Raw genomic sequence first — 14,570 nt, forward strand, 5'->3', positions numbered from 1 at the left:
GTATTCTTGTGTGAAATTATATACGTATACAACATCATATAGAGGTCTAAAATATACTTAAATATTCTGTGTAAGGTTAGAACTTAAATGAAGTAAAATTTAGATAAATTAAAACAATAATTATGGAGACAAATGTTGTAGTAAGGATATAAAATGAGTTACAAATAGTTCATTATACATCAATTAGAGCTAATTGTTTGCGTTAAAGGTAATGCGATCTTAAGAAAAATATGTAAGTTAGTTGCACATATCAATGACGGTTTTATTATAAATAAATACGTATATTCTTATACATGATGTAAGAGACAATAATGCGCTATTTACTAGGGTACATTCATATAAACGCTGGATTTTGAAAATCCGCTCATGTTACCTGTATTTAAGGTTCCAATTAAACCACTAGGTACGCATATTAACTCAAATATACATGGAAATACTGCTTCTTCATCAACAAATTAACAAATTAAGCACTTGAATTGCGAGATTCTGAACGACTTTGCGTTTCATTATTCAATTTTGCGCAAACGTATACTTTATTTCGTTTGACGAAGATGAAACCGAAAGTGGAACGAGATTCGTACGACTGCGAAGAAACGTTCGTTGTGGTAATTTTAGTAAAAATGAATGCAGAATTTACACACATTATGTTCTACGTCCGGCGAATACCATTGTACGTTGTTGCTAAGCAGCAGGGACCGGAAGGAGGAGGTGGTAGAAAAACCGGAACCGCTACAGCCATCGTCAAAACCGCAGCTCTATATATTTCGCAATTGCAAAATTCTAAACCGTTTACATAAGTGTAAATATGTCACAATTTAACGGATACAGGTGTATAATGACGTTGGTATTGTTTGCTCCCAATATTTACCCTGCGTACCTATACTAAGCGTCTAGACTGGTCTCTACCTGCTGCGGTTACGTAATGGTATACACGGCGCATCACGAGTTCGTATCCATGTGCAGGCACTGCAACCGTCATTAACCTACATCACCCAACATAAACCTTGTGCATGTTTGCTGGGATAGCGGCGCGCTAGATCATAAAGGTTATACTATATGCGGCTTTTTGGCACGGCATGCACATGGGCTGATAAAACAGAGATAAACATGCATGGGGGTTAGAGGCTCGGCATTGGGCGTTCACTGGCGAATTCAATAAACAGTTAATTGACATGAGTGTTGCGTGTGTTTACAGCACAAATGCAAACAGTTGAAGCAGATGATACGTTTTATTCACTGAAGGTTTAAACATTGCGTAACACGTTAGATAAGGTTGAGAGTTTGTGCAATATAGAAGGTGATAAATTTATTTTATATGCAGCGTATCGACTTTTTGCATTCTTTATTTCGCGTGGTAAGTGCCGACTAGAAAGGCGATATAGGTTCAAACCTGCGTGAACCGAATCAATGATCTTCAATATGTTTATGTAATTGAACTTGTCGGATTGTTAGCGATTGAAAGGAGAGAAAATATCACTTGTTTCAATACTGTCAAAAGATAACTGCGAGTGACTGGGGCTAAATCGCATAAGTAAACACCATGCAATACTAGATAGTGCAACTTGGCAGTATAGCAAATTACACCTTTAATTCTCAATTAATATGAAACTTTATCGGTTGAAACGTACATGGAGTGTACCGTTGAATATAATATCGCCCCGTCAGTGCAAAAAGGTAGCATGCGTAATAAAAATTAAATTACACATAGTACCTTTTTGCACCAACGGGACGATTTTGAGTATTTTCTCTTTAACCCATTTATGCCCAGTGGACTCTCCCATCCTTCTAAATTGGATCAATTTATTTCCAAAGTTAGGGGTATCAAGTATATTTATTTCTATATTTAGAATATTTCATTAAGAAATTAATTTGAAAAAACAGCGCAGACCCAGATGAGACGCCGCATTATGCGGCGTCTCATCTGGGTCTGCGCTGTTTGCAATGTCCTTTTTTCAGGACGCTAGGCATAAATGGGTTAAACACGTCTGAACTTCATCTAATATACCTAAAAGTAATCCAGTTATGCCAGTTCAAATACATAAATACTTTCAAACCTTCAATTGTAATATTTTACAATAAGTATAATAATTGCTTTAATTAATACGAAGTCAAAAAAAAACACAACATGGTCTCTTATTTTAAAAAATCACCATTATAATTATTGTATTACGGTACATGTTCATGGCTCTGCCATCTATTGGATAGCCATTTAGGGCCAGTTAAAAGACCAATCGCTTAAGAGCATGTCCCTTATAGTGGAGTCTTGCCCACGAGGCGGACAAAGGTAGCGGATCCGTGGTCTAGTGGTAACACACTGGCTTCACAATCCAGAGATCGCTGGTTCGATCCCCCGCTGCACCTAACCTACTAACTCGTCTTTCGCATGAGACGTTAAACCGAGGTGCAGTGTACTAGGTGCTATACACCGGGCACTAAAAGACCCAGGGTCACCTCTGGAACGGGGTGTCTCCTGTATCTTGCACTATCCCCCGTAACCAACTAACACGTCTTTCTGGGGGCGATGGCCATATGGGAGACAATCCCGGTGCACTCGATAAAAAACAAAAACAACAACAACGAGGCGGACAAAGAAGAGCTGCTCGATGACGGACGCGCTGGCGGTGAGGAGGGACGTAAGTCGCAGGAGGAGCTTCCCGAAGCACTTCGGATGATTGGGATACTGATTCTGGCAGCGCTCCTCGAGTGCGCATTGGGGTTTCTCCTGGATATTTAATAGATAAATATTTCTTCTTTATGTTCACGTGGCCAGTATAATGCTGAAATGTTTTCAGACCGCCTGTATAATGCCTTTATGTGCGCAGGTTTACTGTATATTGCTTCTATGTATACAAATAATATTTCTATAAAGTTGATGTATGTTCACGGAGTCTGTGTAATGCTCCAATGTGTAAATGTAGTCTGTATAATTACATGGAATGTGTACAATGTCCCTTTTTGGTTATGGAGCCTATAATAATGCTGTTATGTGTTTGTTAAGCCTTTATAGAAAACCATGTGTATTCGTGGAATCTGTATTATGTCCGGATGTGTTTATGGAGACAAAAGAATGCTCATATAGGCTCATGGAGTATGAATATGTTATAATATATATGTTGGTTGCTCTTGAGTAATACTTCTATATTGATGGAGCATATTTGATTCAATTAAGAGTTCATCGACTATCACACGTAACAAGCAATCCTTAAAACAATGATTCTCCACAGGAATTTATTTTTACTTTGACTTCTGATTTAACATGAGTGAATTCTTTATAATGATCGACTTATGGATGTAAACAAATATAACGGTTCATTTCTGAAGATGAAAATTTCCTATTCCTGTTATAATACTGATATGTCACGTATACAACAACAGATTGCTTAAAAGTGTGGTAGCATTCATTCATATCCACTGTTTTATTTTGTAAATAAGGGACAAAAAAAGACATTTTTCAAGCCGAGGACAATCCTGATACGTCTTTTACCCACATACATAGTACATGTAATGTGTACAAGATCTTCCTGTCACTATTAACCCATTTATGCCTAGTGGACTCTCATATCCTTCTAAATTGGATCAATGTATCTCCAAAATTAGGGATGTCTAGTATATTTATGTCTATATTTAGAATATTTCTGACAGAAATTCATTTAAGCAAACAGCGCAGACCCTGATGAGACGCCGCATCTGATCTGGGTCTACGCTGTTTGCAAAGGCCTTTTCTCTAGACGCTAGGCATAAATAGATTAAACTGATACTAAATGTTTGGTGTCGCTAAAATCATAAAAAAAATCTGCATGACAATAATAATATGAAATCTACTTATGTGTTACTTGTGCAAAAAGGAACAACCAGACGATTGTGTATTGGAAACATCTCTCTTATTATTCAAAGCTTTCCATCGATTCCGTATTTTACCAAAGTAAACCCCCGGCGCTTTTGTCAACGGCACTTACGATGTCGTTAACACCAAGTTGCGCGTTGACGTTTAGAGTGTTGCATTGGTTTACTTAAACATGTGAGCAAATCTGTCATTCCCCTATTGACCATGCGTTTCAATTGACTAAATCTTTAACCCTTTTTAAATGTAGCCAGGATGTCACTGAACAAATTCATCAGCATCGCATTACTGATGGATGACTGCATTACGACTATGAATATCAACATATTAATCACTTGGATTCAGATGGTTTACCTGTATTTTCTTTAAAGCTTCGATTTCTTATGTCAACAAAACGATTATAGTTGCATAATAAAGATTCTGATAACAAATACTTGATAAAACATGGCAAAAGCAACAACAACAAACAAACAAGAAGTGCTCATAAGATTCCACTATTACCATAAAGGGTAACCATTCGCCCTTCACGGTCATGTTTTCCAGCGGCCTGTAACCATTTTAAAACTCAATCAAGATATCATCAGAAAAAAATACTAGTATTCTTAGCAAGTTCCAGTATTGCTTGACAAAACATGTGACGAACGACTAACGACGGACGACAGACAAAAGGTGATCACAAAAGATCATCATGAGCACGTTGTGCTCAAGTGAGTTAAACGAATGGCTGTCAGGCGTTTAGGCAGTTTTCCTTTGAAGTCTTGTGTAAACTATAGACCACTACATGCTCAGATAAGGTCCTTTGGGTTTCAGGAAAGCGCCTTGTGACTTTGGTCTTTTTTTCCAATGTTTGTTTATTTAAAGTTTCATATACAGTGTAATATCGTATTGTTTGTTTTATAGTTTGTTTTATTTTATTGCATGCGAACATTTCTAGTACATTTAAATTATAATGGGAATCAAATTGTTCGACGACATAGACAAAACAAACACAAGAAAAGTTTTACAAGTAAATCATTTATTTCTTCTGTAAGCGGAAAGAAACTGTGTCTTGGACACTTAACACATTCAGCACAACACAGTAAACATTACACTAAATTAATACTTCGTTTATTTTCAACAAACTCAAAACATGATGCACAAATTGATATAAAACGAGATGATATCCAAGCCGAATCCTAGCCCCGTGTGAAAATGTGTGAAAATGGTCTGAAAGCCACATTTAATTGTGTTTTTCTGACAGAAAAATGACTTAATAAAATGATTCAATAATACACATTTTTGTTAGTCAATTATTGACACAATACATTATATCTTTGACTGAAATAAAATTGTTTCGTATCAAATAGATATTTACGAAAATGCTTTACATAAATATGAATATGATAAGGTTTAAATAAAAAAATAAACGATTCGTAGAATACAACTTCTGTAAATGGCTTGATATTATTTCACCTAAAAAAGATTATACATTTTTCTTGCAGTTACGAGTTTTAAAGATTATTTCTATGATTTAATATTGATTAAAAACTTAAGTTAAAAATAACAGTGGAGAGGTAATTCATTGATTTTGCAAACATTGTTTAACTTGATACTTTGAATAAATCAATAAATGTATGAACGCTTAAGCGTGCACGTCCCCTTAACACGTTTATTTAAATTGAGTCGCAAGAATATTCCAAGAGAACTTATTTAATACAAACGCAAGCACTAAGAATTGTGGGTTAATCAAAAAGTGCATTGACTGACTTTAACATAATAGTAACAATAATAACAATACAATATTATGCAGTATTAAACTCGTTTAAGTACCTAACACAAATAATAGTATGCTAACATCGAGATTTTGGCAGAGAGATTGCAAACACACGCAAACTAAAGACATCCAAACACAACTGTCGTGTTTGTTATATAGAGTTCAAGGTCGAAAATACCGAACTACTAAATAAATTCATTATTTCAAACTTAAAACAAAACAAAATACTGGAAATAAAATGGCCAATTAAGTGTGTAATCTTGCTGTAATTTTTTACATGAAAGATAGAATTCGCTTCTACTTTCTTGCATTAACTTCACACACTTTTTACACACTGATAAACTATTAAAAGTATTTTACATTCAGCACTTCACTATTGTTTGCTTTACATTTTATTAATAATGAAAAGAAAGGCAGAAACCATATGTACTCTAGTATTGTTAAACTGTTTAACTTCATTACTTGTCTCCTATGAATCAACAACACGACAGTAAAATATTATCGTAGTTGTACTAAAGCACCGACTCGATAAAAAACAACAACATCCATACATTATTATGATTGCTGAAAACTACAAAGTTCGTGTGCGCAAACGTTTAACGGATTTAAAAAGCCATCCATATTTTAACCAGTGTTTAAAACCACATGTGAAATAAATTTAAAGGTTAGTCACTTGTTTAGAACGTTACTGTTGAAAACATTACGACGGAAAACAAATACAAGACAGTTTAGATAGGTAATCTCATATCTTTTATTCACCAAGAAGGTAGATAATACGACCAAATGAAATTTTAATCATACAAATCAAAATTTAGGTGTTTTGATTTTTTTTTGTTATGACAAACAAAAAATGCGTTATGTAGTTTGACATGTTTAGATCAATGTTTGATTGATGAAGGCATCCATATTTATTGGACCGAGTTCGCACATTCTTCTACGTCTATTTATTAATAGTATTTCCTCATCATGCAAATTATATGGATGTTCTCCATATAAACCAGTTCTAAATTAATACCATTAATGCACAATATCTTTCTTTCTTTCTTTAGATTGGAAACTGGAAGAACAAACATGCACGTAAAAAAAAAACATTGATTTGTAATAATTTTTTTTTTAAAGTCTGCAAATAGTATTATAAATGTGTTCCATTATTTTTCTAAGTTCCGAATGTATTGTTCCCGGAGCAAAATTGAAAATCCCACTCCCTTTAATTGTGATTTGTAAGCTTACCACAACAAAAAAGAAAATATTACGAAGGCTTAATAAAACACATCGGATTCTTTCTCTGCTAAACGTAATTATATTTCAACTATTATCTAACAAAAACAATTTGCACTAGTCTTATGGTATTGCAAGCAAGAGTAAAACAAACCTAAGCTACAATGATATGAGAATGATAGAGCGGTTTGAAACCAATTTCATGAAAAAATAAAGCAAAGTCATGAAAAAAATGAATTAACAAATGAACGGATTTATGAACCTCGCGTTTGTTTTTATAAACAAATTGAATAATGAAAGACAAAGTATGAACAAAAGCGAAAAAAATGAAGACGAATACAACACAAAAATAGTATTGTGTCTGTCGTTAACACAAAAATATTATTGTGTTTATCGTTAAAAGCAACACATTTATCGAAGGTGTAACTGGAACATAGGGCCCATCTGCACAGTAAAAAACATTAATTAACGACATACTGAAATTTAAAAACAATGAATATAACCAAATAACAAACTATTGTACATGGTTTGTTTCAATGTCACTCATTGTAATTTGCCGATACCAGTTTTATTTAACATCAGTTATGAACAATGTTTACGAAAGAACATCACATTGTAAAAATAGCAAAAAGTAAATGTTTAAAAGGGTATCAATACATTTATTCTTATGTGTTTAAATTGACACCTCTTCTACAAAGCCGTTCATTTAAGTATGTTAATTATTCTAATATATCGTACAATATCGTAGCTAATTGATGAACAGCTCATGCATTCTGGGTACGTTTCCGAAGTGTTACGAAATGTACCGAGAGCCCACGATGCAGGCAAAAAAGGAAACGACAACACTCAAATCCAAGCAAGAATGATCATGCAAGAAAGCCTTTCGCAACGAATAACTGGATATGACTGGAATGTTTCAACCGTTTAAATGTACATCGACAATCTCAATTAGTTAATTACCATTAATTTTCGGCATAAAATCTTAATAATGTAAGCATAAATATTCTTACAGCATGTTGAAAAACAGCATAAGTGTGCTATTTGGTACCGTTTATCATAATAAACAACGATAATAACAGCTCATTTGTGCAATATTCAAATAGGATGCCTATGTTTTACTGATTTAACTAGAGAGAAATGCGTTTAAAAATACATTTGATCATGAATTTCATCAAGCGTATGTGTGTGTATATTCATGATTATGGCCGCCATATTTCATATGAGGTTATGAAAAATACATAGTGACATGAATTACTGTATTTATACAGAATACGTATGAGCAACTTGCAAAGTTATCAAATTCGTTATAAATGGGCGACAATGTACAAAAATATACAGGTTTCTGTTATACAGAAAATCGAGACCATAATAATATTAATAAAACTTCATTTAAATAAGCGGCACTGTTTTCTACTCGTCAATTTTGGCACACACACCATATTTACTAACAAAGTACAAAATGGCGACTTTTTGGTTCTCAATTGACCGAGCCCTTTTCGACTGGTTTCCAATTTAGAATTGGCTTCCAATCAAGGTCATAAATTACATAATAATATTAAAACCTTATGACAAGTAGGTGTCCTTTTTCTCTACACACAACAGCAACTATGTAACAACAACAACAATATCAACAACAACAACTTATCAAATCCGGATTTGTAAACAAAAGCAAGTAGCAATACTTCCCGCGGTAAGAATAGACATAGGCTGGAAAAGACTCCTTTACAAGATCGACCCTTAATTTCGTTTTAAGCGCACACAAACTTAGTTCAATAAGAAAATAAAACAATTAATGAAATGCAAATTATAAAACTGTTTGAGGTTAAATATTAAGAAAAGGATTAAAATGTCGCCTACTTTTTTGAAAGAGTGTCGAAACTTAATAAAAATAATACGTCCTGACGGAACCTTAAATGTTTATATCAAGCCTCAATTTGTTGACTCTAATCAAATCAAAGAATTGCGGCGTGAATACTTAACCAATAGGATTCTTTACAGTTGCAGAAAACATCCAATGCATACACAGATCGATCCGACCTCTATTTCTTAAGTCATGCCCTTTATTGACACATCTGCCATGAGTCCAATACAAGCAAGATTCTGTCTGTTCCTCGTGCGCATACTGGAGGAGACTGCATGCCATTATTGCTACGCTTTCGGTCGCAAACACCGGGACGACTAGTCCTAGTAGTTCCTAACTGTTTTCGGGTTCGCTAACTATTGGATAGCCATGTAGGGCCAATTGAACGACCCACCGCTTAAGAGCATGTCCCGTATAAGTGTTTCGATTGGAGTCTTGCCCACGAGACGGACAAAGAAGAGCTGCTCGATGACGGAAGCGCTAACGGTGCGGAGGGACGGAAGTCGCAGGAGGAGCTTCCCGAAGCGCGTCGGCTGGTTGGGATACTGACTCCGGCAATACTCCTCGAGTGCGCACTGGGATTTCTCCTGGATACTGTCGATGTGGTTGGTGTCCGTAATTCCGCACGCGTCTGGAAAGAGAAGATCAGAACAGGTTTTAGCAAATCGGTTAAAGAAAAATTGACGACATATAAAGGCAAATGAAAATAATGCCGTGTCCACATGTACTGCTGAAATAATGGATAAAAGGTATTTTAAATGATCCAGCTGTTCCAATGATCACGTAATTATGGGTCCTTGAGATAATTGAGTCGTGTTCTGAGAAAACTGGGAGTAATGCATGTGCGTAAAGTGTCGTCCTAGATAAGCATGTGCAATCCGCACAGGCTAATCAGGGACGATCCTTTCGCTTAAACTAAATTTTCGGTAAAAAGGGACTTCCTTTAAACGAAAAATTCCATTAGAGCGGAAAGTGTCGTCCCTGATTAGCCTGTGCGGACTGCATTTTTTTCAGAACAAGGCTCAATTGTAGTTGTGCTTCAGTTTTCATATTTCCATCGTTACAACTACGATAACTGAAATAATAATGAAACGACTTTGCTGTAGATGGGATGGTTAACAAGGTTTCGTTCATGTGGACGGGTCCTAAACAAAGATCTCTCGAAAATGTGTGTCCGAATGATAAGATATAGCAGTATTCATAACAAGATCTCTCGAAAATGCGTGTCCGAATGATAACATATAGCAGTATTCATAACGCTAAGTCAGAAAAAAAACTATTAAAATATTATAAAAAATACTAATCCACTTTCCCTTTGTGTCAACGAAGTTTAAAAAAAAATAATCTTTTAACAATGAGCCATTTGTCATCTACAAGTGTATACTATTTAAAGACTCCCCCAAAATAGAAAGAAAAAAAGATATTCTTTTGATTTACACTTAGTGCAAATACTAAATCTGTTACCGCTGTTCTTATTTAACGAAATACATGCAATACGCCATTGTAGAGAGGCGACACCACGCGTACATTTCACAATTAAATGTTAAAATATTTATAAAAAATGTTTAATTGACTTAATAATCTCATACAGCTCGAAAATAGACCTAAAGTGTTAATTGGAAACTTCTTGATGATGCTGTACAATCCACCATGGCCCATAATGTTGCCCCAAACACCTTTTTCTACTATTTCCGTTTAGCGTAAATCTTGGCAAGTAAATTTATCATAGCTTTAGCAATGAGCATACAATTGAAGCGTTTAGCGCGACTGGTGACACCTACGCTTTCACTTAACATTTGTATCTGACAAGCCCGACCATTTATATCCCATGACACTGGCATTTCTTGTCTTGTTAAGGACAATACAAACTAATTCTCATTAATTATTATTTAATAATATATCTGAAATTTGCGGAACGAGCAAAACCTATTTGTGCGCTAGGTAGCATTTCAATGTTGCTTTCGTGTAAAGTTATGTTCTTTTGAAAATATAAACATTACTCCATTTATGCCTAGCGTCTAGAAAAAAAGGCCTTTGCAAACAGCGTAGACCCAGATGAGACGCCGCATCATGCGGCGTCTCAACAGGGTCTGTGCTGTTTGCTTAAAGGAATTTCTCTTAGAAATATGCTAAATATAGAAATAAATATACATGACATCCCTAATTTTGGAAACAAATTGATCCAATTTAGAAGGATGGGAGAGTCCACTGAGCATAAATGGGTTAATATACTCGTTTTTTATCGTTCAATCATTTGTGTAACGTTGTCGTTCGCATCACTGTTATTTTTCTGTTTTGATTGTCATCGTCATTATCATCAACATAGTAATTATGTTAGCTACATTGGTCAGAATAATAAAAATGACGGCGATTGCGACGATGAATATACTAATTATTATTAATATGATATTTATTATATTCATTCATCATTGTTTTACACTACTAAGCATGATGATGTTAATGATACGATTGAAAGTCGGACATGAGATGGTGACACGCGCGGTTTAAAGCCAGTTTCAAGTTATTTTTTTGTATGAACGCAGTAATAAACGCATGTATGTCTGTTTTAGACTGACTTTTCGCCCAATTGTTATCGCGAGCGACCCAGCTGTCGCTGTTAATATAGACATGAGCTGCATATCTTAGGTGTATCGCAACACTGTACACGACACTGCATAATGTGGCAAAGGTTGCGTGACACTGACTCATATAATCGACATAATTCGGCTAACCATCGGAAATTTTATGCCAACATCGGTAGAGTTAAGAAACGGTTTCGGGATAACTCGGATATTTCCGCTTATCAAATGGACGTCATGTAATCGGTAATTTTGGTTTATTATTTTACATCGGATTTGTTCGGCGATTCCCGCTCTCTTATCGACAATTTCTTCACAGATGTATGTCCGCTCCGTAATTAAAATTAACTAACAATTAACCCATTTATGCCTAGCGTCTAGAAAAAAAGGCCTTGGCAAACAGCGTAGACCCAGATGAGACGCCGCATGATGCGGCGTCTCACCAGGGTCTGCGCTGTTTGCTTACAGGAATTTCTGTAGGAAATATTCTAAAAATAGAAATAAATATACTAGACATCCCTAATTTTGAAAATAAATTGATCCAATTTAGAAGGATGGGAGAGTCCACTAGGCATAAATGGGTTAAAAAGAAACATTATCAAAATCTGAAAGAAAACGCTCTTCATGGGCCGATATATAAAGTAACCGGTACGTCCAATATCGAGTCAATATAAAAGTGAGGTCACTGGTGGCTCAACTAGTGCCATGCTGTTGCTTTTTAAGATGCGTGTGATAAAAGAAACCATTAAATATAAGAACAATGCAACTTTTTAAAGTACTTCATCGATATGTTGTTTTTCATAGTGTTATTTAAATCGTTTTCATGTTGGTTGTCGCTCGTGGTGAGCAAATATTGGTCTGTGTCGATAAAACGGTATTACATGGTTTGTGCAGAATGTTGTATTTTCCAACCCAACATCCTGTATCCGCACCTGATACTGTGAACCCAACGTGTGGAACGCCATGTACATTATGTACGGCGTTTCTGAACCATGGTCTTACATAAACTATGCTTTTTGTATTGCGTTTTTTTTCGTATTGTCCATTTGTATTTACTATATTTCGAGCTCGTACAAGGTTAACTAGAGCTATGTCACAGACGTGACGAATGCCCCCACATTCCGCATTGACACAGAATATTTTGCATGTTGTCTTCACAAAAAAACAACGGACACCATGCTTAATGTTTAATACGCACTAAGTGACCCCGTGACCTAGTTTTCCCATGTTCGAACTTGACCTAGACATCATCTTGATACAACATCTGACCAAGTTTGGTGAAGATCGGATGAAAACAACTTGAATTAGAGAGCCGACACTTAATACTCAATGTTTAAAACGCACTAAGTGACCCCGTGGCCTCATTTTGGACCCGGCATGACCCATATTCGAACTTGACCTAGACATCATCTAGATACAACATCTGACCAAGTTTGGTGAAGATCGGATGAAAACAACTTGAATTATAGAGCGGACACTTAATACGGACCGACTGACCGACTGACCGACCGACCGACCGACAGACATACAGACAAGCTCACTCCTATATACACCCTAAACTTCGTTTGTGGGGGTATAATGAATTGCTTAAACAAGTATGCACACGTTTCAAGACTTGGTGTATTGTAATAACGCATCCAAATTTTATAAATGAAAAAGGAGACAAATTACAAGACTCTAAAAGAATATCGGCGGGATCGACTGGAATCTTATTAAAAACAGTGTTTAATATAATGTGCTGACAACGCTGCTTTTCATTTTATACCATATTGTATTCCTGTAAGTAGGTGTTCATATTGACATGTACAACTTTCATGTACTAGTATATGCGGAAAAAAATATATTCGTGGAATTACATCAGAACGGAAACTTAAACAAAGACGCAGTCAATTCAATAATTAAATTATTTATATTTAACTTTCATAATGTCATTGTTACTCTTTGGATATTATCTAGACAAAAAAAAATAAAATAAAAAAATATATTCGTGGAATTACATCAGAACGGAAATTTAAACAAAGACGCAGTCAATTCAATAATTAAATTATTTTGTATTCAACTTTCATAATGTCATTGTTACTCTTTGGATATTATCAAGACGCCTTTATGGGCGTTAAGTGATCAGTTCTTATAAGTGTTGTACCAAAAATGAACATTGACCGATAAACGAGTAACTATAATATGCTGACGAACATACTTGCAGTTGTATTTTAAATACAGTTTTTATTCTCTTATGTCTGTTTCTTCTAACCTTGCAAATTCTAACGTCGTTTATAATCGAATCGACTTCCCTATGAATTTTGAGCACATCATAAAAATAAAGTGGAAACAAGAATAAGCTTGGACTGTGCGCATATGAAACATATCTGCCATTTTGATATTTTAATTTCAGAATAATGTTGTCTTCTTCGACACCTATTTAACACATTTATGCCGAGTGGACTCTCCCATCCTTCTAAATTGGATCAATTTATTTCCAAAATTAGGGAAGTCTAGTATATTTATTTCTATTTTTAGAATATTTCTTATAAAAATTCCTTTCAGCAAACAGCGTAGACCCAGATGAGACATCATGCGGCGTCTCATCTGGGTCTACGCTGTTTGCCAAGGCCTTTTTTGTAGACGCTAGGCATAAATGGGTTAACATATTCCGACGTAAAATATTTTTTGCACTTTTTTGTACTACATACATCAATGGAAGGTCAGCTTAAAACGCCAACATTACGTATGGCGTTCTATTTTTATTGGCACGTCATTGGAAAGTTAAGAACGTAATTTTAACGTTCAACCAATAACAATTTACGGCAGTACTAGACGCCTTCCTATTGTAATCTCAACTTTAATTACATGTAGAGTATCCACCGATTCCCTACATGCATACATGATCATGCATGACAGTAGGGACCTAAGTGTTTTTTAAAAATATTATTTCCCTTTACAGATAGAAGTGTACGTGGTCAAATTATTTAAAAACAAAACACACACACCAGTTTTCATTGTATAGTGCTACTTTAGAAAATGATGGCCATATTTTAATTAATTCAAGAATGTAGCAATCACATATCAGGCCCGTACCCAGGATTTTTTGACTGGGGGGGCCCAACCGGGGAGGGTTTGGTAGGGGTCCCCCCTCCATATATATATATATATTCGTTTTTTGAATATGGCACTTTGCAAGGTAATTGTAATGCTTATACAAACCTTATTTTGTGATATTAATTTATGGAATATAACAAGTTAATCAGCACCTTTCGAAAGTCTTAAGCTTTAAACATTGGTGTGAATTCACAACAATATTTAAAGCTTAAGATTTATAAA

The 14,570-nt window shown here is 35.2% G+C and overlaps 2 protein-coding genes across 8 annotated transcripts in view; one reads left to right on the forward strand and one right to left on the reverse strand.

The window, feature by feature from the left end:
- LOC127871560 (uncharacterized) overlaps nucleotides 1-14,570 on the forward strand; it is a 56,873-nt gene that overhangs the window by 39,210 nt on the left and 3,093 nt on the right. The gene's annotated exons all lie outside the window — the stretch shown is intronic.
- Nucleotides 4,837-14,570, reverse strand: part of LOC127871559 (COUP transcription factor 2-like) — a 32,305-nt gene continuing 22,571 nt past the window's right edge. For all 7 annotated transcript variants that reach the window (XM_052414606.1, XM_052414608.1, XM_052414604.1 and 4 more), the window contains one exon: nucleotides 4,837-9,304. In XM_052414606.1, coding sequence (XP_052270566.1) covers nucleotides 9,030-9,304 — 275 coding nt within the window. In that variant the 3' untranslated portion in view covers nucleotides 4,837-9,029. The remainder of the gene's footprint in view (nucleotides 9,305-14,570) is intronic.

Source organism: Dreissena polymorpha, chromosome 3, assembly GCF_020536995.1.
Source record: "Dreissena polymorpha isolate Duluth1 chromosome 3, UMN_Dpol_1.0, whole genome shotgun sequence".
Lineage (NCBI taxonomy): Eukaryota > Metazoa > Mollusca > Bivalvia > Myida > Dreissenidae > Dreissena > Dreissena polymorpha.